This window comes from Tachyglossus aculeatus, chromosome 5, assembly GCF_015852505.1.
Source record: "Tachyglossus aculeatus isolate mTacAcu1 chromosome 5, mTacAcu1.pri, whole genome shotgun sequence".
In the NCBI taxonomy this organism is placed as follows: domain Eukaryota; kingdom Metazoa; phylum Chordata; class Mammalia; order Monotremata; family Tachyglossidae; genus Tachyglossus; species Tachyglossus aculeatus.
This window is the reverse complement of record NC_052070.1, coordinates 81,414,743-81,441,149: the sequence shown is the minus strand read 5'-3', so window position 1 is coordinate 81,441,149 and position 26,407 is coordinate 81,414,743. Positions and strand designations below refer to the sequence as shown.

At 44.5% G+C, this 26,407-nt stretch overlaps 1 protein-coding gene across 5 annotated transcripts in view; it reads left to right on the top strand.

Moving 5' to 3' along the window:
- The window catches only part of TACC1 (transforming acidic coiled-coil containing protein 1), a 90,256-nt gene that overhangs the window by 30,952 nt on the left and 32,897 nt on the right, over positions 1 to 26,407 (top strand). For 2 of the 5 annotated variants that reach the window (XM_038747199.1, XM_038747198.1), the window contains exons 1-2: positions 2,512 to 3,018; positions 4,336 to 4,451. In XM_038747199.1, coding sequence (XP_038603127.1) covers positions 2,885 to 3,018; positions 4,336 to 4,451 — 250 coding nt within the window. In that variant the 5' untranslated portion in view covers positions 2,512 to 2,884. Of the gene's footprint in view, positions 1 to 2,511; positions 3,019 to 4,335; positions 4,452 to 26,407 lie in introns of those variants that run through there. The other 3 variants (XM_038747195.1, XM_038747194.1, XM_038747196.1) reach the window with 2 other exon arrangements.

Genomic DNA, 26,407 nt, shown 5'->3' with positions numbered 1-26,407 from the left:
CACCCTTTCTTTGCTGATATTAGGTTTAATTTTGTTTTTAAATAAGACTTCATAGCTATTAAGCATTACTTTAAATTTCTAATTGATAAGCAGGCTTTTTAACTATGGCAGCTCATTTGAGGATTGCATAGAAGTATTTTCGGCCACTGTTACTATTGGATGTAAGGGGAATACTTACGCCGTCTCAGTTTTGGTCGGAGCAATCCCATAAGTGGGAAGACGAGGCGAGAGTAGGCAGATGGGGGTTCTTTTTGTTCATGGAGTACAAATCTGTCAACTGCCAAAACACACACACATCTCACTTGGTGATTTGGGTATCTATTTGCAGACATTCTGCTCAGTGAAGCTGAGGCTGCAACATTAACAAAATAAAAGCAGTTGCTACCAAAAAGGTTTTAGGTTAGATGAGGCATCTTGTGTTGAATTCTTACCTATTCTTCCCAAGGCTCTAGCCAAGTCTGAGGTCTAGGTAATAAACCTTTTGCTTAAGTTCCTCTAGGGTGAAGTTTATTAATAAAGGATTTTAATAGCAACAACTGTGTGCCCTAATGGTATAGTGCTGAGGGGCGAAGCAGTGTGGTCTAAGAGCATGAGACAGGGGGTCAGGAGACCTGAGTTTTAATCCCGCTCTGCCACTTGCCTGCAAGTCACCTTGAGTAAATCACTTAATGACTCTGTGCCTCAGTTTCCTCACCTATAAATTGGAGATTCAGTACCTGTTCTCCCTTCTAATTAAACTGGTAGCCCTGTGTGGGACAGGGATTGTCTGACCTGATTATCTTGTATATATCCCAGTGTTTAGAACAGTGCTTGGCACATAGTAAGCCCTTAACAAATATTGCAATTATTACTGTTACGGTTGAGAAAGAGAAGCAGCATGGCCTAGTTGCATAGAACTTGGGCCCGGGAGTCAGAAGGTAATGGGTTCTAATTCTGGCTCCACCACTTGTCTGCAGTGTGACCTTGGGAAAGTCGCTTCACTTCTGTGCTTGAGTTACCTCATTTGTAAAACAGGGATTGAGACTGGGCACCCCATGTGGGACAGGGACTGTGTCCAGCCCCATTTTCTTGTATCCAACCTAGCATTCGGTACAGTGCCTAGCACACAGTAAGCACTTAAATGCCACAATTACCATTATTACACAAGTTGCATGGTGTAACTGACTGGGAGAATCAACTCCCGTGGGGAAGAAGAAAACCTGGGAGCTCAGCTGTTCTTCCCCTACCTCTGGGAATAAGGGTTTTATTTTTAACCCTGCTTTCTCCAGGCATGCTGCCTTGCTTCTAAAATGGCTTAACTGAGGCAGAGGGTGAGCAAGACAGTGAATCCAGAAATGAGATATGGAAGGCTGACCAGGCTTGAGGAGTTCATTCAAAGTGACAATCTGATGACCATAGTTATTTGCATGCCTTTTTGTACAAGACAAGGATGCTGTTGTTCACCTGAAAGTTCATGGTTTAATTCTAGGAAAGCACACTTTTTCCAGAAATACTTAGGAATTTTTGAGCCTGGGAAGGTTGGGTGGATTGCGGGGGAGGGGGATGAAAATGAGCTGGGTGAAGTGTTCCAAATTGACTGGACTCTAGCAATCTTCAGTAAGTACGATAGAGTTGTCCAGTTATGGATCCTCTGACTTAAAGGCCCTAGAAGAGCACATACCTAAGAGTCAGAGGACCTGGCTTCTAATCCCAGCTCTGCTACTTACCTGCTGTGTTCTTACTTGACTTCTCCTTGCCTCAGTTTCCTCAACTGCCAAATGGAAATGAAATCCTACTCCTTCCTTCTTAGACTAGGTCCAACCTGAACCATGTAGCGAGAGCACGGGCTTTGGAGTCAGAGGTCATGGGTTTGAATCCCGACTCCCCCACAAGTCTGCTGTGTGACCTTGGGCAAGTCACTTACTTCTCTGAGCCTCAGTTACCTCATCTGTAAAAATGGGGATTAAGACTGTGAGCCCCACGTGGGACAACTTGATCACACTGTATCCCCCCCCCAGCGCTTAGAACAGTGCTTTGCACATAGTAAGTGCTTAACAAATGCTATCATCATCATCATCATCATCCCAACGCATGACACATGGTAAGCGCTCAAATACGATAAAATCAAATATACTCCTACCCCAGCGCTTAGTACCGTGCTTGGTAAATACCTCAGTCCAGCTGCAGGGAAAGGTAATGGGATGGGATATGGAAGATTTTCTCTGTAGGCAAAAGCAGACTATGTATGGGCTCTGAAAACTGAGTGGGTAGAGGTTTAGTTCGAATTCTCCTTCCCCCCCAACCTCAACCCTGCCTATAGTGAACTCGGTTCTTCCCACAATGAGTCAGGTCCCTTTTCAGGCCAGTGGGGAGAGGGGAGATCGTCTGCTTGGGCGACAAACATCAAAGCCTCTGACACAGCCCTCCTCCCTGCCAGCCGCAGTAGTACAGTCCAAAGAGGGGAGGCTCCTAGGAGATTGTCTGTTATCTGGCAGCCAGCTGATTTCTAGCATTTTAAGGCTCGGGAGAGAGCCGACATGACCGGGGAGAAGGTGGAGAGGATTTCACCGAGGAGGGTTCATCCGGATCCCTAAAAATCGGGACAAATTAGGGTTCGGAGCGAGTAAATGCAAAATCTAAGCCGAATTCCCGGGGTGCCGTGACCGAGAAGCTCCTCTGCAAGCCGGCCGGACCAGGATCGTAGGCAGCCTGCCCAACACAGAGGAAGCAACCGAGAAGAGGAGGGGATCCGAGGGCGCACATTTAACCACATCCGTGCCTCCGCTCGAAATTTTTGCAGGCGTTTGTCACCGGTTCCCTCCATTTTGAAAGAAAAAAAAAAGGGTGGTGGGTGGATTTTCTTCCTCTTGAGCCTGGAGGAGCTGGAGCGGGCAAAGCCGCCCTCATGGCTTTCAGCCCCTGGCAGATCCTGTCTCCAGTCCAGTGGGCGAGATGGACTTGGTCCGCCGTACGGGGCGGAGGTGCGGGCGAGGAGGAGGAGGAGGATTCCCAAGCAGAGACCAAATCCTTGAGTTTCAGGCAAGTATGCAGCATCCCCCGTTTCCCTCGGGCTCCGGACTGCATTTCATGGATCACCCTTCCCGGTCCCCCCATGCAATTGCATTCACAGCCTGCTCCACCCCATGCGCTAACCTAAAGCCTCACTGTGCATTTGCCCAGGGCTTGCTCCCTCTTTTTTTGTGGACCCCCCCACCCCTTCTGTCCCCCCGCCCTTTGCCACGACTAGCTTCCTGAATGCAAACGGAATCTGCAATGTTGAATTTCCTCCTTCCCCAATCAGTCTCCTTCCTCCTCCCTCCCAAACTCCGCGGACGCTGCACCTAATAGAGTGGTGGTGCCCATTCCCCCCCCTCCTAGTCCTGGGAAACCCAGAATTCCCGTTGGGAGATGGTCAGTCTAGGAGATTCTGGGCGCTGGCAGGGAGGGCCTTTGCGATTGCAGAAGTGGGAAGGAAGGAGGAAGCGTGGCAGGCCTCCTTGAAATGGTGGTCTCAGCTGAGCTGCCACCGGGTGTGATGTCAATTCCAGGTGGAATGCATTTTCAGATCAGAACTTTTTCGTTAATGAAGCAGGTAGGGGTTTGTTTAGAGAAGAGAGAAGGTCGAGGGCTGTGACCTCTTTGGGATGGTGATGATGCCATCTGCAAGACAACAGCACTTAGTACAGTGCTGTGCACATAGTAAGCACTCAAATACCATTGATTGTGTATTTTCAGAAACCTGATGGATAACTAATATTAGGAGTGGTATTTGTTAAGCGCTTACTATGTGCCAGACACTGTGTTGAGAGTTGGGGTAGTGCGTGGTAATCAGGTCCCACAGGGGGCTCACAGTCCAAGTAGGAGGGGGAACAAGTATTGAATCCCCACTTTGCACATGAGGCACAGAGAAGTTATGTGACTTGCCCAAGGTCACACAGCAGACATTTGGCAGAGCTAGGATTAGAACCCAGGTCCTCTGGCTCCCAGGCCCATGTTTTTTGACCTAGGCCATGAATCTGGAAAAACAGTCTGGGTAGGAGGACAGAGGGGAAAAATTCAGACTCAAAGTGATGATGCACAAAGCTCGCAAGGACAAGTACTCAACTGGTGTGTCAGACAACCCCCAGGAGGGAAATCTGGAAGGGGCTGCAATCTCGTTTCACAGCATCCTCCTGCTCTCCTGCCCCTGCCCCTCTGTGCTCTACCCGGAGAAAATGAGTGACAGCCACAGGATGTGATCTGCCGGGTCGGTCGAAATGCTGGGCTCAGTCTTACCGGAATTTTTTAAGATCATGTAAGGTGTCAGAGCTAGTGTGGAAAGTGGTAATTCCTCATCTTTTCCCCCCCACATGGCAGCTCGGATTCTGAAGGTAATTTTGAGACCCCTGAAGCGGAAACACCCATTCGGTCACTTGAAAAGGAACTCTGTGATCCATCACGGGCATTAAATGGACCTCGGGCCAAAACCCCAGGTAAAGAGAGATGTGAATCTTCTGCTCTACATTGTTTTGCCTCAGATAAAATAAAATCCTAGGAGGTGGGAAGGGAAATGTGTTAAGCATGGAAAAGGGGAGGGAAAAGGGTGTTTTATATTTTAATAGTATGTCCCCAGGATCCACCACCCAAACAAATGACTTCATAATGATATTGGCTAACTGCAAATGTGGTTTGTTTTTGCCAAAATCTGTTCATTTTTTTCTCCGTGAAGTGGCAGTATTTTCTCTATGAAATTTGTTTGATATTTGATATATTGATATGAAATTGATATTTTATCAGTTTGTGCCTTTCCCCCATCCCTAGCCTAGGCATTTTTTTTTCCACTTTATTTTAATTGACTGGAGATGTATTTGGATATGGGGTTGATCATTTGCTAGGAGCAAAAACTGAGCAGGCTGGGATTGCCACTGATTGTTAAGGAGCATGGAGGAGCCTGAAAGATATTTTAAGACTGCTTAGTCTTACCCCTCCTCCACCTAAGGATGATGTATGCTCTTCACTGTGTCTAGGAATTCCAGGCCTAAATACCCCTGTCCCTCTCTCTGGTTCCAACCATTGCCTCTCAGACCTATTCTTATCCTACAGCAGTTTCTGCTGCTCCCATTAATTAGTGTGCCTAGGCTGTTTGATGTACTCATTTACTTTAATGAATCAGAGGAGTTAATATTCTTAAGCTGATGCTACTATGGTTTTTCCACCCCAACTTTCTTCTGCTGTATTACCTGCAAGTTTGATGGATATGTAGGTTTAGCCAAACTATAGCCAGGAGCAGTTAGTTTTGATTATTCATTGGCTGAGTATCCAGATGGTTGATTAACCAGGTTTACTGCTTCTCCTCCTGCTACCACCTTTCGGCTCTTGCACTGCTTTGTGAGCTCCTCTGCCATAGTGGGCAAAGACAGGGTGAGGAACTGAAAATAAAATTGGATCATCTTGGTAGGGGAGAAGGTTGAAGCTCTTGAGTTTTCATTGGATTTCAGTTAATTCACTGAGAATTGGATGAACTGATCTTTTCCTCCTGAAGAAGTAGGCTCAGATCAAAGCAAACAAATCTAATATCTCTTCTAAAGCTGGAGAAGGTTCTAGTTGAGAAACAATTCTCCTCGCTCCAAAGGGGACCTAATTTTTTTTAAGAGCTTCTTCCTAAAGCTAAGACATTTTGGGGCATACAGTCACTGGTTTTCTCTCACTACCTTAGTATACGTAACTTTGCTTTGGCATGTCTTTGCAAAAAAGGTACAGAAGATTTCAGCTTCATAAAACTCTTTTTAGTCATTCTTCCCATCTGTATGTACAGAAACCATAAACATAAATAAAATGATCATTTCCTAAGTTGTTTGGCATTAATTGTATCTTGTTCTGGGCAAGTATCTTTTGGTAAGTTTGCTTGAACAGTTGGCTCTGTTTCCTTACATGGAGTCCCTGCCAATTGGTGGTAATCACTGAATGCTTACTGTGTGTGCTTCAGAGGAGAGTACAGTAAATAGACACAATCTCTACCCACAAGGAGCTCACGATTCAGTGGGAGAGCTAGACATTAAAATAAAGGTTGGGGGAAGCAAGAGCATGAGTTCTTGTACATAAATGCTCTGGGGGTGGGATGAGTACCAAAGTGTTTAGGGTGTATTTATAGGTGGGATTTTTTTATGGCATTTGTTAAGCACTTACTATGTGCTAGGCACCATACTAAGTACTGGGGTAGGTACAAACTAATAAGGTTGGGCACAGTCCATGTCCCATACAGGGTTCACAGTCTTAATCTCCCATTTTACAGATGAGGTAACTGAGACACAGAGAAGTTAAGTGATTTACCGGAGGTCACACAGCAGAGAAGTGGCAGAACAGGGATTAGAACCCAAGTCCTTTTCTTTCATTCATTCAGTCGTGTTTATTGAGCACTTACGGCGTGCAAGCACTATACTAAGCCCTTGGGAAAGTACAATGCAACAACAAACAGATTCACTCCTTGCCCACAACAAGCTCACAGTGTAGAGGGGGAGACAGACATTAATATACATAAATGAATAAATAAATTACAGTTATATACATATGTGCTGTGGGGATGGGAGGGAGATGAATGAAGGGAGCAAGTCGGGGTGATGCAGAAGGGAGTGGGAGAAGAGGAGAGGAGGACTTAGGGAAGGCTTCTTGGAGGAGATGTGCCTTCAAAAAGGCTTTGAAGTGGGGAAGAGCAATTATCTGTCTGATATGAGAAGGGAGGTCCTTCTAACTCCTCCCAGCTTCCAGGCCCATGCTCTAACCTCTAGGCCATGCTGTTTCTCAATGCAGGTAACTCAGAAGGGAAGGGAAATAGGGTAGGGAGATGAGGGGTTAGTCAGGGAAGGCTTCCTGGAAAGCAGTCAATCAATTGTATTTGAGTGCTTATTATGTGCAGAGCACTGTACTGTTTGGGAGAGTCCATTATAACAGAGGTGGTAGACATGTTCCCTGCTCATGTGATTTTAGTAAGATTTTGAAGATGGGGATGTAGTGGTCTGGTTGATGTAGTAATAATAATAATGATGATGGTATTTGTTAAGTGCTTACTATGTGCCAAGCACTGTTCTAAGCACTGGGGGAGGGGAGGGAGCAAAGGGTCAACAGTGAGAGAGATGAAATCAAGGCACAGGGAGCAGATTGGTATTAGAGTGAACTGTGATGTCCGGGTTGTAGTGGTAGAGGAGAGAGTTGATTGCCTTAAAGCTGATAATAATATAACTGTGATTGTTGTGGGTTGTTTATTCCTTGTGTTCTTTCTATTTCAAAGGGAGTTGTAACCCAGAAGTTAGAGCAGAAACCAGAACTCAGAGCACAAGGCATGAACCTCTTTGAGTCCTTAGTCTCCTTGCTTTTTCAACCCTGGACGATTGGGATGCAAATCCTTCACCACTTCATGACAGGAAATAGCTGTGAGGATTAGTTGGTGTTTAAAGTTCATTTATTTTTTTTTTTTAAATACATATCTGTTTTATGTGTATAGGGGGAGGATGACTTTAGAAGCTTTCTCCAGGTCTCTTTAATCTTTGGGAGTCTATAAAGAATCTGGATCTAAGCTAGAATTGGTGCTTTTTGCTGCCTTTTTTCAGTGGATGCAAAAATACAAGCAAACCTAAATCATCGAGAAGACCAGAGCCCCCCAAAGAAATACTGTTTCATGTTAGAGACTACAATCGCCAGTTTAAAAGGACATTTTTCCGTCACTTTGTTTATCCAAGGTGACCTAAGAAGAGAGAAGCCAAGAATCGGGTGTCCGCTAAGACTCCTCAGCATCTGCTGGAGAGATAAAGCAGGAATGTAGGCAGCATCACAATTTAAATACGGAGGTTTGAGTTTTTTTGTTTTCCCCAAGTAATTCTTGTTTCATTTCTCTCAGTTTGAGGGAAGCTTTGGTCAATTTATATTGCAATATGATGTTATTTGGGGAAAATTTCTTAGGCATTTTTGCATGATTTAGCATTCTGGAGTGATAGTTAAACATTTGGGTGAGTTTTTGCTTTGCAACCTACTTTTGATGGAAGTCCTGTATGAAATGGGATGGGGGAGGGGTGGAAAGACCCAAGAGGCAGAGAGAAAGACAGAGAACAGAGGATGGAGGGGGAAAAAAAGGAAGGGATGGGGATGCAAATGAGGGAATGGAGGTGTACATCACATTGATACAGTTAAACACAAACAAAATTGTACTCCTATTTTTTCGTTGCTCTAACTTCTGCCCACTTTGCACTGGCAGCACAGGGGGACACCCTGCTGAGAGCATCCGAGTGGCAGCAATTTTGGATGGGGGGGCTCCCTTTCATTGTCCCCAACCCCTCCCAGAAGAAGGTTGGAAGGAGCCCTGCTGGTATGGCTCAGGCAGTTGCCAGGGAGGTTTCCCACCTGTTGAGTTGTGGTGGCCAGAAGCTGGTGTTAATCGTGGCCATCGAGCTGCCCCAGAATTGAACCTTCCAGTTTGGTGATGGAGTTTCCTGTGTGGCCAAGCAAATATCATGTGTCCCTGAATCTCTCATCACTGGGCCAGAAGATCCAGTTCAACTGTGGTGGCATTGGCGACAGCTATTATTACTGCTGAAGAAGAGGAGAAAGAATATTGCTGCTGCTGTCATTAAGAAGTTATCTCCCACCCCTTGGCCAAAAGCAAGATCTTTAATGAGTCTTTCCATATGCTTCTCAGGTGGTGACAGACCCATAAAAGGCATGACTGTCCTACCCAATATGGAATGTCTGGTCACCTTAGTCTGAAGGTAACCTGTGGAGTCAATCCTAGAAGAGCAGCAGTTGGCACTTGGAAGAATCAAAAGTGCTGTCTGTTCTTATGATAAACTGTGGCTCAAATTTCTGCCACTGACCAGGCAGATGATTCTCATTTAGGAAATTCTGTTTTTTTTTAAATTTACCTTCTTGGACAATTTCTTGACTCTGCTATTATTGCTGATATTTGAAGTTGGCTCTTGTCTTAATTTGCTTGTAAAGGAGAGCTGGTCAGTTCCCAAAACATCACACAGGCCCTTTTGTCCATTTGGTGCTTTGAACAGTTATTAGGAGTGGGAAGAAAATCTACCAAAGCTTTGGTTGGCATTTTGGATCCTGCAGGCAGAGCCAAGACCTGTATATCTTGTCTCAGGTGTATTTGCAAATTTTTGTTGTTGAGGTAGGACTCTTGCCAGTGCCGACATACATACATCCAGGCTTTGTCCCTGAACATGTTTTTTTCTCAGAGTATGCTTCCCCATAGACTTGTATGCACTGAGTTAGGTTCTCTTCCAGAAACAACCATAATATGATGGCTGACCACTACAGGTAGGTAAAGTGACAAAATTAATGCTCCCATCTTCCCCTACCTCCTCTTTCATACTCATCGGTTTCCAGTAGGTTTTTCTGCCTTCCTCTTCCTTGCATCCCCAGTTCATCCCACCACCCTCCCACATTCTAGTAATTTTTTTTTGTAATTTATTTTAGTAACATAGTGACAGCTGCTGCTGCAAGTACAGTCACCATCACCTCCCTCTTTACCCTTCCTGCTTGTAACTCTGCCCCCCTGTTCTGGTAGGACCAGGGGGCAGAAGGTGGTGGTAGCATCAGAGGGCTGGGAGGGGACCAGGTAGCTGACCCTTTCCTTCTGCCCCACTTAATCCTGAGGCTTTGGCTGGGGCAGAAAGATGGGACTGCAAGCAGGACAACAGATGTACTCAGCTTGCAGCAGCGACTGCTGGTACCAGCATGGTTATTTAAAAAAAAAAATGCCAGCACGAGGTAGGGAGATTGGAGAACAGATGGAAGGCATTGAGTTTGGGGTGTGGGAGAAAGGGCTGGAAAGCCTGTGGGAACAAGGGTGGGTGGAGAGGTGGAGGAGGGAGTGGGGAAAAGAACTGAATTCCCCATGGTGATGGGATGTTAACTTGGGGCTCACATATGCTGGGTAAATCAGCAAGCAATCCAGGACATATCCCTGGGTTTTACATATTGTGGAGTGTTCATTACCCGGAGTTTGCCTATAGCTATATATTATCCTTAACTCCTTTAGAAACAGCATTTAAAGGTTCCGTTGGCAGTTCTCAAAAACCCCATGGTATCTTAAAGTAACTAGGTAAAAACCCCCGATCTAGTTAATTGGCTAACGGGATATAAACATGCCCACCCTTGATTCAGCAAATGACAAACTGAAAGGAAGAAAAAGAGATTGAGGAGATCTTTTTTTTTTTTGTCTTTTTTAATTATAGAAGAGTAAAACTGCTACAGTTGAAAAGCCTCTGAAAATTTGTCCATGGCTTCTGATCTAGTTCCCTCCCATGATCCTACAGGGAAGTAAATATAGAGTACTGATTTCTGGATGGAGGGAAAGCCAAAGGGCTTTTGAAAATAACTGATGCTGTTCTCAGTGAGAGGTTGGGAAGATCAGGTGAAAATAGCTTAGGTGCCACTTCACCAAAGTGTGAAATGTCACATTAGACCAAATTTGGGAAATAACCCTCTACAGGATGACTTCATTGCTACTGCTGACTAATATGGGAGTGTGTTTGTACCACCATATCCTCTTAGCACTTAAACTTCGTTGCTTCCCTCATCTTTAACTTATTTCAATGCCCATCTCCCTTATGAGGCCAGGTTTGTATATCAATTTGTTGTATACTCCCAAGTGCTTAGAACAGTGCTTTGCACAAATTCCTCAATAAATATCGGAGATTATTCTTTTTAATTCAGTTTTCTTTAGAAAGGTGATATGGGTATTGACTTTATTCTTTAGTATCCCATAGGTGGAGTGCTGTATAATTCCAAATTCATTCAGCCAATCTCCTACATAGACCATGAGCCCCATGTGGGTTAGGGGCTGTGTCTGATCTCATGAACTTGTATCTAACCTAGCATTTACAACAGTGTGTGGTGCATAGTAAGCACTTGACAAATACCTTCATGATAATAGCATCCTGTTGTGCATCCATGTCTTACCCTGTATAGAACTCCTATATTACAGGACAGGGCCTGGGAACACTAGGACAGTTTGAGAGTTTGTCTCCCTTGCTGTATTGTTAGTTCTTAGAGTGCAAGGTTCCTGTAATCTAATTTTATTGTATTAATAATAATTATGGAATTTGTTAAGCACTTACTGTGTGCCAGGCACTATACTAAGCACTGGGGTGGTTACAAACAAATCAGGTTCGACTGCATCCACAGTCCCTTGTCCCATGTGGCACTCATGGTCTCAATCCCCATTTTACAGATGAGATAACTGAGGCACAGAGAAGTGAAGTGACTTGCCCAAGGTGACACAGCAGACTAGTGGCAGACCCAGAATTAGAACTCATCACCTTCTGACTCCCAGGCCCGTGCTTTATCCACTATGCCATGCTGTATTCTCCCAAGTGCTTTAGTGCAATGTGCAGTACACAGGGCTTGGTAAATGCTATTGATTGATTAAAATCACTCTCTTAAGGCAGTTATACATCTATTATGTATAATACAGTATAAACATTTTTGGTAAATATGACTAGTGGCTGTGTAAGGCTTTGCCTACCAGTATAGCATCCTTATTGGGTGCCTCTTTTGTCCCCTCCCTGATGCAGATGTGATTTTTACATAACTGTGCCTTATTTACTGCAAAGATTTATCCAAGCTTATGCAAAAGAATTTTCTGTGAATTTAAGCTCTTTGCTATCAAAGTATTGCTTATTGATTCATTTAGTCGCTCAGCTCACCATTATAATATATTTTGGTGATATTCACTCTGCTCCACAGTGACAAAAATTGTCATCAAAATGGTACTTATTGAGCACTTACTTTATGCAGAGCACGTACTAAGTGCTTGGATAACTGCAGTACAACAGAGTTGGTAGACATATTCTCTGCCCACTACAAGTTTACATTCTAGAGATAGAAACCACCAGGTGACAAAGGCCCACGTTCGTACATTATTACATTTCAAAAGCTGCCACCTTCATAACTCCTCAGCCTAGCCCAGGCTTTTTACTCCTATTCACGGGCCTCTTCACTCTCAAGGCCCCAAGGACAACTCAGCCATCTCCTCAGGGTTGTCCTAGTCCCTGGCCTTTTCACTCTCAACAACCCAGGGACAATTCAACCACCTCTTGTGTATCACCGGATTAAGTTGTTGCTATCGTTTACTTCACCGACCCCACCACGACCCTTCACTCTCCCCCCTGCCCCAATCCTATCTGCCCATCCCAGTCCTTTCCTCCTACCCCTCCTCCCTGCCCCATCCCTGTAATCCTGTTTCAGCTTTACTCCTCATCCCCTCTCCCCACTCGCTGGCCCCCATCAACTCATTCCCATCCAAACCCTCCCCACCCCTCCTGCGTCCCCCTCCCCCACTATTTGCTTTCTCCCCCGATCCCCAGCTGAAGCTAGTGTGTCCTGTGGAACCCCCACTCCATCGTTGGGAAGCTTCCCTTCATCCTTGAACTGTTCCTGACTCAGATCCTCCTCCTCCTCAGCATCGCTGAAGCCTGGCACTCCCCAGAAAACACAGTCTCCCCTGCTGCTCTCTCCAGAGAGGGCCTCATCTTCTCCCACTCCCCCAGATTCACTGGCAAAGGAGGAGGTGTTGGTTTCCTTCTAGCGCCTCAATGCTGCTTTCACACCATTCCACCTCCCCCATTCGTCTCTTTCTTTCTCTTCCTTTGAAGCCCATATCATCTGCCTCTACCGCCCACTCTGGTGTCTAGTGACTGTCATCTACCACTGCCGCCCCTACCCACCAACCGGGTCCCACTTCCAACTTCTTTAACCATTTTGATTCCTTTCTCACATTCCTTCTCTCTTTCTCCATGCCCACATTGATCCTTAGGGACTTGAATATCCACAAAGATGTTACATAATGACCCTTCCGGTGACCACCTTCTATTACTCTTCAACTCCAATGACCTCCTGCTCCACCCCACCTCTCCCATTCACCAACTTGGACACACAGTCGATCTTATCATCTCTACTGCACAATCTTTACCCTCATCAATACAATTGAATGAATGAACTATGAAATCCCTCTAAACCTCCTCACTTGCTTCCTCTCCCACACACCTCCTCCCTGAAAGTCTTGTACTATTCCCCACAGAGACCTCCAATCTTTTGACCCCATCCAATTTCTCAACTCAGTATGCCCCACTTAGCCTCTATACCCAAGCTACCTTCACTTGATGATCAAATTGACATTCTCAACACCACCTCTCTGCTAAACTTAACTCACTTGTTCCCCTATCTCTTCATCAATCTCATACCTGGATCACCTGCACAGTCCACCTCCTTCACTCTTGTGTTCAAGCTACAGAGTGCTACTGGTGGAAATCTAAATATCAGGCTGACTTCATCCACTTCAAGTTTGTCCTTGTGTGCTTTAACTCTGCCCTCTCCTCTGCCCGACTAAACTATTTCTCCACCCTTATTGACACCCATGCTCATCGCCCTCACCAGTTGTTCCAGATACTTAACTCCCTCCTCAGGCCCCCTTTCTCCCCGCCTCCCCCATCCCTTGCTTGCAATGATCTGGCCACCTCCATTATTAAGAAAATTGACACTATCAGGCATGAGCTCCCTAAAATCACCCCTGCCCCTCCTCAATCCCTCCCACTTCCAGCCCCCTTTTCAACTCTCCCATCCTTCCCAGCAGTTTCTCTAGAGGAAATCTCCTGCCTCCTCTCTAAATCCACCCCTTCCACCTGTACATCCAACTCCATTCCTTTGCACCTTATCAAAACTCTTGTCCACTCCCTTCTTACCTCCCTAACAGCCATCTTCAACCATTTGCTGTCCAGTGGCTTCTTCCCCACTGCTTTCAGATATGCCCATGTCTCCCCTATTCTAAAAAAACCCTCCCTTGACCCCATGGCTTCCTCCAGTTATCACACCATCTCCCTCCTACCATTCCCCTCTAAACTTCTTGAGCAAGTGTCTATATCTGCTGTCTCAAATTCCTCTCCTCCAATTCTCTTCTTGACCCCCTCCAGTCTGGCTTTCATCCCCTTCACTCTACAAAAACTGCCCTCTCAAAGGTCACCAATGACTTCCTTCTTGCCGGTCTTGATGATCCCAAAACACTGTTTTTGCCTAACCATTTGCCATTGTGACTGAAAATGAAAATATAAAATCTCTCATGAATTTGGCAAGACACTGCATTTAAAGCATATTGTAGTGAGCAATCTAGAAACCTTCCTAGGGAGAAGACCGAATAGACCAGCAAGTCTGTTTCACCTCTAATGTCTTTGAATATTTGTCCTTAGAACAGACCAGGCTTGAGGGTCGAAGGGATTACAGTGTGTGTGGGGGGTGTCTCCTTGAAAGGACCAAACTCTTCAAATGGCAAGTTTATTTTATAATAATAATAGTGGTAGTTGTTAAGTGCTTACTATGTGCCAAGCACTGTACTAAATGCTGGGGTAAATACAAGATAATCAGGTCCCACATGGGGCTTACAGTTTAAGTAGGAGACAGAACAGGTATTGAATTCCCATTTTGCACATGAGGGAACTTAGGCACAGAGAAGTGAAGTGATTAGCCTACAGTCCCACAGCAGACAAGTGGTAGAGATGGGGTTTAGAACCCAGGTCCTCTGACTTTCAGGCCCATGCTTTTCCCCAGGCCATGCTATATCCACAAGAGTTGTTGTTTTTGAAGTATTTTGTGCTCAATTCTGTGACCTCTTGTAGTTGCTTTGGGCATGTTGATGCAAAAGGCAAGCCATGGCAGTACATTCCCCACCAGCCTTTAATGACCAAACAAACCCTAGCCCTCTGACAGAGTTTGCAACATTTACAGGCTAGGGTGTCAGTCTTTTCTTTGTCGGGTGAGAGCTAGAAAAAAATCTAGGAGCCAGGCTGTTGAAAACAGTCAGGTAATTATTGGCAATGAAAACCCTCCTTTAAGGCAGACATTTTCTTTTGGTATGTTATCTAGGCCTAGCATGGCATATGTAATGAACAGCATCTTAGGGGTGGGTGATGTGAGTTTGGAGTTTTTAAATGTAATCAGGTTTCTTAAGTCAGCAAGTGGCAGTGCAGGTGGATTGGAAAACACTTTGATGCTTGATTAAACAACACGTGAGTGAGAGAGGAAATGACAGGCAAGCTTCACTTTTCTGACTCACAACCCATAGGGTATATGGATGTGAGGCAGGTGCACAGACTTTAAGAATGATATTGGCTCCTGGATAGAGAGTGAGGAATCTATCATTCTCTGTTGAAGTTTCACCACCCAAGAATGGGATCCCAGACCCACTTATTTTAGGTTGGCCACTTAGCCAAGACCATTTTTTTGTGGGAGCTGGAGGGTGAGGGAAAATGCAGGCCACTGACTCTGATTCCTTAGCAGTCCATCTGTGACTAGTCAGCCCTCTGGCTGTGTAGTTTGTCTTCCTTGTGTTCAGGAGGGATTTTTTTTTAATGAAATGCTTGTTATCTTTTTCTTGGCAGCAGAAGGTCTATGTTTAAGTTTCACAAACATAAAAGAAATGCGTGTGGGAGGAGGTGGGGGATTGGACCTGTAGTTGCTTGTACTCTCTGCCCTCTCTGTGAGGAAGATTGGAGATGAGAGGAATTGTGGAACTGTTTTCCGAGATTCTATGATTTCTCTCCATCCAAACTTCTATCACATTAATACAGTCACTCATCCTGTCCCACCTAGATTACTGTATCAGCCTCCTTGCTAACCTCCCAACCTTCTGTTTTTCCCCACTCCAGTCCATACTTCACTCCACTGCCCGGGTCATCTTTCTACAAAAATGTTCAGGACATGTCACCCCCACTCCTCAAAAATCTCCAGTGGTTGCCTCTCCACCTCCATATCAGACAAAAACTCCTCACCATTTTAAAGCACTTTAAAGCGCTCCACCACCTTGCCCTCTCTTACCTCACCTCGATTCTCTCCTTCCACAACGTAGCCTGCACACTTTACTCCTCTAGTGCTAACCTTCTCATTGTGCCTCGATCTCGCCTGTCTCGCCGCCAGCCCCTGGCCCACATACTGCCTCTAGTCTGGAACGTCCTCCTTCCTCAAATCTGTCAGATAGTTACTCTCCTCTACCCTTCAAAGCCTTATTGAAGGAACATCTGCTCCAGGAGGCCCTCCCAGGCTAAGCCCCACTTTTCTTCCTCTCCCCTTCCCTTCTGCATCACTGTGATTTGCTCCCTTTGTTCTCCTCCCCACACTGGCCCCCAGCCCCACAGCACTTCTGCATATATCTGTAATTTTATTTATTTGTATTAATGTCTGTCTCCCTCCCTCTAGAATGTGAGCTCTTTGTGAGCAGGGAATGCCACTGTTTATTGTTGTATTGTACTTTCCCAACACTTAGTACAGTGCTCTGCACACAGTAAGCGCTTAATAAATATGATTGAATGAGTGAATGAAATCTGGTCAGACTCTGAGAAGCTTGAAATAGAACTAACTGCTCCCTGGCAGTCAGAGAGAGCAGTTGGTGGTGGTGAAGGGTGTGTGTGTGTGTGTTTCTAAGAGGAGGAAAAACCCTCCAAATGAAATCGGTGGACTTGGTTCCTTTAAAGAAGGGGAAGCATCTTTCTGGAAGACTGATGTCTTGCCCGCACCTTAAACTAGTTTTTTCTAAAGCTTAACTACTCATCTTCCTTTCCAAGCCACCACCTCCACCTAACTTTCCTATCCCAGTCTACAGTATCACCATCCTCCCAGTCTGAGTCCTGCAACTTTGCTATTAATCTTGACTCCTCTCTCAGCCCTCACAATTCAATCTGTTACTAAATCCGGCATGGTTTTTCTTTCATAATATTTCCTGGATCCGCCCCTTCCTCTCCATCTCAATGACCTACACCCTGATCCAGGCGCTTGTTATGTCTCAGATTATGGTATTGTTCTCTTCACTAGTCTCCTTTCTTCAGCCTCTCCCATTCTCTCTGCAACCCAGGTGATTTTTGTTTTCTAAAATGTCCTCCTGCAAGTGTCTCTCCACTCCTCAAATATCTGCAATGGTTACCCATTCCTCTCAGCATCAAACAGAAAACTCCTGACCAATTAACTTTAAGGCACACCATCAATGCTTTTTCTCATTACTTAGCCACTTTTCTACATAACCCAAGCTTGCCGTCTTTGTTCCTCTCAAGCTTATCTACTCATTGTGTCTCCTCATCCCTGCTTCAGACCCTTTGTTCATGCCCTTTCTCCTTCCTGGAACTCCTCCTCTCTTCAACTCCAGGAGCTATTCCCCATTAAGCCTCTCCTCCCAACTACCACCTCAGGATTTATGCACACTCAGCCACCTGAAGCAGTTTTGTACATTTATGTATTCTAATATTTAAGTGTTTATTCACTTATCCATCTTTCCATTCTCATACTCCTTGTATCGGCCCTTGCACTTGGATTTGCTCCCTTTTTTTCACCCCCCCCCCCACCCTTTGCCCATAGCACTTATGACATATTTGTAATTTATTTATATTAATGTCTCCTCTAGATTGTAAGCTCGTTATGGACAGGGACTATGTCTGCCAACTCTGTTACATAGTATTCTCCCAAGCACTTAGTACAATGCTGTGCATACAATAAGCACTCAATAAATACGATTATTTTGTGTCTTCCTCCCCTGTTAAACTGTAAGCCCCTTGAGAGCAGGGATCTTGTGTTTATCTTTATTGTCCTTTTCCAAATGCTTAGTATTTCATTCATTCAATCGTACTTATTGAGAGCGTACAGTGTGCAGAGCACTGTACTAAGCAGACAAATAACAGACACATTCCCTGCCCATGATGAGCCTACAGTCTAGAGTGGGGAAGACAGATTAATGTAAATAAATTACAGATATGCACCTAAGTGCTATGGGGCTGGGGAGGGGGGAGAACAAAGGGAGCAAGTCAGGACAACTCAGAAAGGAATGGGAGAAGAGGAAAAGGGGGCTTACTTAAGGAGGGCCTCTTGGAGGAGTTATGCCTTCAATAAGGCCTTGAAGTGGGGGAGAGTAATTGTCAGGTTTATGGAGGGAAGGAGTTCCAGGCCAGAGGCAGGAAGTGGGCAAGGGGTTGGGCAAGGGGTTGACTGCGAGATAGATGAGATTGAGGCACAATGAGAAGGTTAGCACTAGAGGATCGAAGTGTGCGGGCGGGGTTGTAGTAAGAGAGTAGCGAGGTGAGGTAGCAGGGGGCAAGGTGATTGAGTGCTCTGAAGCTAATGATAAGGAGTTTTTGTTTGATGCAGAGTTGGATGGGCAACCACAGGAGTCTTTTAATGAATGGGGAAACATGCCCTGAACGTTTTTGTAGGAAAATGATCCGGGTAGCAGAGTGAAATATGGACTGGAGTGGGAAGAGATGGGAAGCTGGTAGGTCAGCAAGGAGGCTGATGCAGTAATCCAGGTGGGATAGGATAAGCGATCATATTAATGTGGTAGCAGTTTGGATGGAGAGGAAAGGGCAAATTTTAGTGATGTTGTGAAATGAGACGGAAGGATTTAGTGATGGATTGAGTAGTTAGGTTGAATGAGAGAGAGGAGCCAAGGATAATGCCAAGGTTACGGACTTGTGAGACAGGGAGGATGGTGGTGCTGTTTAAGGTGATGGGAAAGTCAGGAAGAGGGCAAGGTTTGGGTGGGAAGATAAGGAGTTCTGTTTTGGACATGTTAAGCTTGAGATGACAGGAGGACATCCAAGTAGAGATAACTTGGAGGCAGGTGGAAATGCGAGCCAGGAGAGAGGAAGAGAGATCAGGGCTGGACATGTAGATTTGGGTACCATCTGCATAGAAGTGTTAGTTGAAGCCATGGGACCAAATGAGTTCTCCAAGGGAGTGGGTGTAGATGGAGAATAAAAGGGGACCCAGAACTGAACCTTGAGGGACCCCCACAGTTATGGGGTAGGAGGCAGAGGAGGAGCCCGCAAAAGAGACTGAGAATGACTGGCCAAAGAGAAGAGGAGAACAGTGTCAGTGAAGCCAAGTTCAGAAAATGTTTCCAGGAAAATGGGATGGTCGACAGTGTTCAAGACAGCTGAGAAGTCGAGGAGGATTAGGATGGAGTCGAGGATGTTGGATTTGGCAAGAAGGAGGTGACCTTTGAGGGGGGGTTTCTGTGCAGTGAAGGGGACGGAATCCAGATTGGAGGGGGTCAAGGAGAGATTTGGAGGAGAGGAATTTGGGACAGTGGGTATAGTACAGTGTCCTGCACAGAGCAGGTGCTCAATAAATACTATTGACTGACATGCTCTTTTTTATCCTTTCTGTGCTATGTTGGAAAAGGTGTTTCTGCAGTCCTGTCCTATCTAAGTTTTGCCAGTTTCTTGTGGTTATTGGAAAGGCCTTCAAACTGCTGAGTGCTTTAGTTGATATTCTCCAACTGCCTTGGCACACCCTTCTATCTCCCTCCACCCTTCCTCCACATGCAGATGAAAAACTCTTGTTTTCATAACAAGGTAATGTGTGGGCACAAACACATTATCAGCGGGGAATGCAAGCTATGCAGTCAGCACCCTGCCGAATTCTCTTCCCTCTGAATTTGCCTTGGGGCCGGAGAAGAAGGAAGTTCTCCCTGCTGCCACTCCGTCTGGAGTCCTCCCCTGGTCTATTTATTGCATTAGTAAAAGCCACTCTGTTCCACGTACCAAGCAATTGTATTTATTAGAGAAGCAGCGTGGTTTAGTGGAAAGATCCCAGGCTTGGGAGTCAGAGGTCATGGGTTCTAATCCTGGCTCCGCCACTTGTCAGCTGTGTGACTCTGGGCAAGTCACTTCAGTTCTCTGGGCCTCAGTTACCTCATCTGTAAAATGGGGATTGAGACTGTGAGCCCCACCTGGGACAACCTGATAACCTTGTATCTCGCCCTGTGCTTAGAACAGTGCTTGGCACATAGTAAGTGCTTAACAAATACCATCATCATCATTATTAAGCCCTTACTGTGTGCTGAGCCCTATACTAAGCACTTGGGAGAGTACAGTATAGCAGAGTTGGTAGACACACTCCATGCCCCTGAGGAGTTTATAATCTAAAGACATATGCTATTTCTTTCCATCACTTGGTATGCTTGTGAGTTGTCAAGGGGGAGGGGTGGAGCAGTTACATGCAGGGAACCCCAGGATTGCAGAGCCATAAGACTCATAGGATTCAGGAATATTATGGAGGTGAATGAAAACCCCACATTCTGGAAGATTGTCTCTTACTAATTTTACCCACTATTAACAGCAGCCTTTGGTGGGAGCCATTTTAAGTAGGCAGGAGGAGACAGGCACATTGTGTCTGTAGGCATTCATCATATGGTTTCCGATCAGCCCACACGATTCAAGCAAGTCTGTGTTTTCTATTCTGACTGCAAAAGCACCAGAAGCTGACGGCAAAGCATCCTTGTTCCACTTCTTGGGGCCTTTCATTTATTAAATGTCTTACTGAATCATTTGGAAAAACCAAGAGCTATATGAGCAGCCCTTCAGCTGATTACTTTCTTACTAAATGAACCCTGGTTCATTGAAGCCATCTGGTTTGATTGTGTCTGATCTGATTCTTACAGTATTTAAGTGCTTTTTAAAAAATTGTATTTGTTAAATACTTATTATATGCACTGAATTAAAATCTGGGGAAGTCACAAGTTAATCACGTTGGAGACAGTCTACATTCCACATGGGGCTCACAGTCCTCATCCCCATTTTACAGATGAGGTAACAGAGGCACAGAGAAGTTAAGTGATTAGCCGAAGGTCACACAGCAGACAAGTGGTGGAGCCGGCATTAGAACCCTGGTGTCTCTGACTTCCAGGCACATGCTCTATTCAGTAGGCCATGCTGTTTGTTGTGTCGAGTCAGTCAGATAGTCAATTGTATTTATTGAGAGCTGTACAGTACAACAGTAAACAGACATTTTCCCTGACCACATTAAGCTTACAGTCTAGAGGGGGAGAGAGACATAAATAAAAATAAATTACAGATATGTACATAAGTGCTGTGGGGCAGAAAGTGGGATGAATAAAAGGAACAAGTCAGCGTGACTCAGAAGGGAATCGGAGAAGGGGAAAGGAGGTCTTAGGGAAGGCCTCTTGGAGGAGATGTGCTTTCAATAAGGTTTTGAAGGGTTGAGTCATTGTCTGTCAGATATGCGGAGGGAGGATGTTCCAGTCCAGAGTCAGGACATGGGTGAGAGGTTAGTGGCGAGATAGATGAGATCAAGGTAGAGTGAGAAGGTTAGCATTGGAGGAGTGAAGTGTACGAGCTGGGTTGTAGTTGGAGAGTAGCCGCTGAGGTAGGAGGGGACAAGGTGATTGAGTGCTTTAAAGCCAGTGATGAGGAGATTCTGTTTGCAGAGGTGGATGGGCAACCCCTGGAGTTTCTTGAGGAGTGGAGAAACATGTCCTGAATGTTTTCTAGAAAAATGAACTGGGCAGCAGAGTACAGTTTGGACTGGAGTGGGGAGAGACAGGAGGCAGGGAGGTCAGCAAGGAGGCTGATACAGTAATCAAGGCAGGATAGGTATCTTATCACATAGTAAGCACTTAAAATTAGTATTAATAATAATAATTATTATTATGCCATGCTGAAGGGCCAGTCTGTTGGCAGGCTGTGTTGACAGCACAGCCTTAGCCCAAACTTGGTTTGGGATATTTGCTTTGTTTTTACCTTGAAGATGGTTCTGTGGCCAGGATATAAAGCTGCTTCTTTCTTTGCCATAGCTCCAAGGTATGCTTCTTCCTCTGCCCATGTCCAGATCTCTAAATTGAGGCTTTGGTCACCTACAACGTTCTTCTCAGTGGCATTCATTTCTCCTCTTTCAACCCAGTCATTCCAAAGCATTTAGTACAGTACTCTGCACCTAGAAAGTGTACAATAAAATACCACTATCTCCATCTTCACAGTCCTCCACTGGTTCTCTGTAGGGTTGCACATCAGAACTAGTTTCTCTTTCTATGTTATGGTAACCTTGCCTTCATCATAAATTTCATCTTTCTGTAGTTTTATGTATGCTTCTTTTGGTGTAGCTAATCTGTAAACTTGTTGTGGACAGGGAATGTGTCTATTTATTGTTGTATTATACTCTCCCAAGTGCTTAATAAAGTGTTCTGCAAACAGTAAGTGATCAATGTATAGATTGAATGAATTAACTTTCATGAAATCATAAATAATTTTTTCTACTCAATCACAACCTAAGCACTTACAGCCATCAATAACAGTTTTCTTTGAGTAGTATTGATTGCACTTACCAAGTTGGTTCATGCTATCCCTCCCCACAAGGAGCTTACAGTCAACAGACTGTAGCTCTTATGTATATGTCCGTTTCGATATTCTACTATTTAAGCATTTATTCACCCCCCCATCTTTCTATTCTCTTTTTTCTCATATCAGAAATTTATTCTTTATCTGCATCACTTGTTATTAGACTGTAAAGTCTCTTACCTTTTATTAGTCTCTCTTTTCTTCATATTTTTCTAAATGCTTATCCTCTTTCCGTGATGAAATAGTTCCCACAAATCCCACTCCCTGCAGAATGTCTTCCTGGTTAAGGTCAGTGGATGAAGATTTTTCACCTCTCCTAGACCCCCCTTTCCTGGCAGGTGCCCTTCCTCACTCTACCCTGAGGTCTATACTAAGAAGAAAAATGGAACAGAAAGCCAAGGCAGAAGACTGAAATAACCATAAAAAGTAATCAGGGTTTTTTCATATAATACTCATTCTTAAGCTCCTGACCCAGTAGTGAATTGCAGTGGGGTAGGGGATGGAGAGCTAGTCTGCGGAGATTTAGATTCTCATCACAGGAATACCAAAACTCAACAAACTGATTATAATGGGTGATTTTAATTCTTTAGTTGGTCATAGTGTATATTAATGTCTGTCTCTCCCTCTAGGCTGTAAGCTTGTTGTGGGCATAGAATGTGTCTATCAGCTGCTTCCTTGTACTCTCCCAAGTGCTTAGTACAGTTCTCTGCACAGAATGTGCTCAATAAATATGATTGGTTTTACCCTCCCCAATGCTTAGTACAGCGCTGTGCTCACAGCACTCAGTAAATACTATTGATTGATATCTGTGGGAAATGAGGACAACTTTCTCCCATTTGTAACTAAGTTTTACAAATTTGATCACTTAGATCTTTTGGGAATTGGTTTCACTCACTGTTTTTTTGAAAGTTAGGAATTTTTTTTAAAGCTGTTGTGAAATGCCCCTCCAGTGTATGCATTAAGTGTACTTTCTAATTAAAAAAACTTGAGAGTTTTAGAGAACGTAGATGAAAACTAGAGAGTAGCGTTCCTACTCCTAAATTCTGTAAATGCTAAATTCATTCTGGAAAACTTTTATGTTGATTTCCACATGACAAATTGCTGTGGGATTGTTTCCTTTTTCCTTTAGCCCATACATTTTTTGTTTCACTGTCATCCAGAGTACTTTTATGTATTTGGGTGACATCTGGCATGTTTTTTCCATGAGGCTGAAAAAGCTGTTGCAAAGGACTTCTCAGACCTTCAAATTTTAACTACTGGGCTTTTTGCCTTTGTGTGTTTCTTTTTCTTCACTCATTAAGAGTCTATTTTGGCCTTGAAGTCAGGGTGTCATATCACCTTTTCCTTAGGTAATCTTCTGTTTATCTTGAAAGATCTCAGGACCCTCCGCCTCATCCTCCTCCCCATCCTCCTCCCCACTAAGGAAACAGGAAAGGTGTCATTTAAATTCAGTCCCTTTTGAAGATGAAATGCAGAACTGTTTAGTGGTTAAATGGGAGATTTAATTTCCCCATTTGATTTTACCATGGAGGGAGACTATTGCTCATTCATTCATTCATTCAATCGTATTTATTGAGCGCTTACTGTGTGCAGAGCACTGTACTAAGCGCTTGGGAAGTACAAGTTGGCAACATATAGAGACGGTCCCTACCCAACAGTGAGTTCACAGTCTAGAAGGGGGAGACAGACAACAAAACAAAACATATTAACAAAATAAAATAAATAGAATAAATATGTACAAGTAAAATAAATAAATAGAGTAATAAATACGTGCAAACATATATACAGGTGGTGTGGGGAGGGGAAGGCGGGGGCTCAGTCTGGGAGCCCCCTCCCAACTTTTAGTACAGTGCCTAGAATATAGTAAATGCTTCACAAATACCATAAAAAATATAGTCCTTCATACAGGATTGGAACTCAGCAAACACCATTAATGATGACAAAAGGGGAAATAAACTAAGGGATGAGGTAGGCGATATTAATAATAATAGTAATAATGGCATTTATTAAGTGCTTACTATGTGCAAAGCACTGTTCCAAGTGCTGGGGAGGTCACAGTCCTAATCCATCCTAATCCACAGTGCTGATCAGGTTGTCCCATGGGGGGCTCACAATCCTAATCCCCATTTCACAGAAGAGGCAACTGAGGCCCAGAGAAGTGAAGTGACTTGCCCAAAGTCACACAGCTGACAACTTCACTATTGTTGAAGTGAAACAACAGCAACCACTGAAAGTGGCTGTATAGCAAAGGTTAATCCACTTTTGTTGTCCTCACATTTCAATGCCTACTCTCGAATGAGTATGCAAGCCATCTGAACCTACATAGGGGCATGTCTTGCTCAGAAATAATGTTTTTTGGCTGCTAAACCGTTAAGTGGTACTGTGCTTGTCAGGATACATAAAGCTCATTCCAGAGAGCTAATGCAGGAAAGTCAGAAGCATCATAAAATCAGCTTTTAGACCCTCAGAGCAGGGAGAAAATGACCTTAGGAAAGACACTGTTCTTTGTAAGAAGGATTGGGAGGATAAATTGGTTGCATAACAAAATGTATTCAAATGTAAAAAAGGTTTCTATAGCAGGATACTGAGTCCTTGGGAATTCCAGGCTTGAAAGCTAAGTAAGGCTTGCCTAGGGTTCTTTCAGTGTGATTTTTTTTTTTGAGGTGGTATTTGTTAGGAATTTACTGTGCACCAGATACTGTACTAAGTACTGGAGTAGATACAGACTAATCAGATGGGAGACAGTCCATATCCCACATGGGGCTCACAGTCTTAATCCCCATTTTACAAATGAAGTAACTGAGCACCAGAGAAGTGAAGTGACTTGCTCAAGGTCTCACAGTAGACAAGTGAAGTAGCAGAGCCTGGAAAGTAACTCAGGTCCTCCTGACTTCCAGGCCCATGCTCTAATCACTAGCCATGCTACTTCTCAGCAATGTTTATCAGTGTTCTCCAGACAAGACTCTGTAGAGAGCAGCCATTTGACAGGCCTAAAGAAAAGGAAAAAAAGCAGAGGGAGCTGGTCTGCTGAGTAAAATTGATGGGTATTTCATTTAGTCTGGTGTTTTGATGGTTAAGTGCATTTCCTATGACTAATGACTTCACCTGCAGCAGTGCTGAAAAAAAATCAGGACACAAAACTAGGAAGGAAGGAAGAAAATTTAGATCTGAGCTAGGGGAGTAAAAATCTCTTTGCAAAAACATATTAGGCTTAAGGTCTTGTGGAGGGGAATCTTTGGTTAAGTTTTTGTTGGAATTCAGAGCTCTAAAGTCAGTGCAATATTTGGGAGCTACTTGAAAGCACTGTAAAAGGAAAAGTGGGCGTTTGCTTCATTTTGTCATGATATGAGCCATTCAGTCAACCAGTGATATTTAATGAGCATCTACTGTATGCAGGGCACTGTACTAAGCACTTGGGTGAGTCTGGTTAGAAAACTAGAGTAGAAGAAGTGTGGCTTAGTGGAAAGAGCACAGGCCTGGGAGTCAGGAGATCTAGGTTCTAATCCTGGTTTCACCACTTGCCTGTTGTGTGGCCTTTGGCATTATTCTAAGCGCTGGGGTAGACTCAAGTTAATCAGGTCGGACACAGTCCCTGTTCCACATGGGGCTCACAGTCTATCTCTCGTGTTTAGACTGTGAGCCTTGTGGGACCTGATTATCTTGTATCTTCCTTAGAGTTTAGCAGATAGTGGATAAATGAACATGTTTGAAAGCAGTGGGGAAGAAGCCATTGGAATATGAATGATTGAAGATGGCCCTCAGGGAGGGGCAATGGGGAAAGCAAGTGTTTTGAAATGGCACAAAGGGTTGGGGTCAGGGAGGGGAAGATTTCTAGAGGATGTGGGAGATCTCTTCTTCAGGTACTCCTGGGAATGATGGGAGAGTCGGAGGGGGGAACTGGAGAGGAGGAGGGGAGATTTTTACAGAGATCATACCTAATGATTACAATTTTATCAATGAAATACTTGGCCAGATCATTAGGGGCAAAGGAATTGGGGGTAACTGAGGAAGAGGGGGTTTGAGGAGGGAGTTGAATGTCTGAAACAGCTGTTGTGGGAAATGGATATGGGAGTCTTGAAGGATGGAAAAATATTGTTGCCAGGCAGAGGAGAGGGCAGAGTTAAATCAGGTAAGGATGAATTTGAGATAGTAAGGTCAGCCTGGTGTCTTGATTTCTGCTAGCATACTCCTCAGCTTGAGCACAGGAGTGGAGAAAGCGTACTGTGGAGGTGAACCAGGGTTGCAGGTTGGTGGTATGAGATTGCCAGAGGAACGCGGGAGCGAAG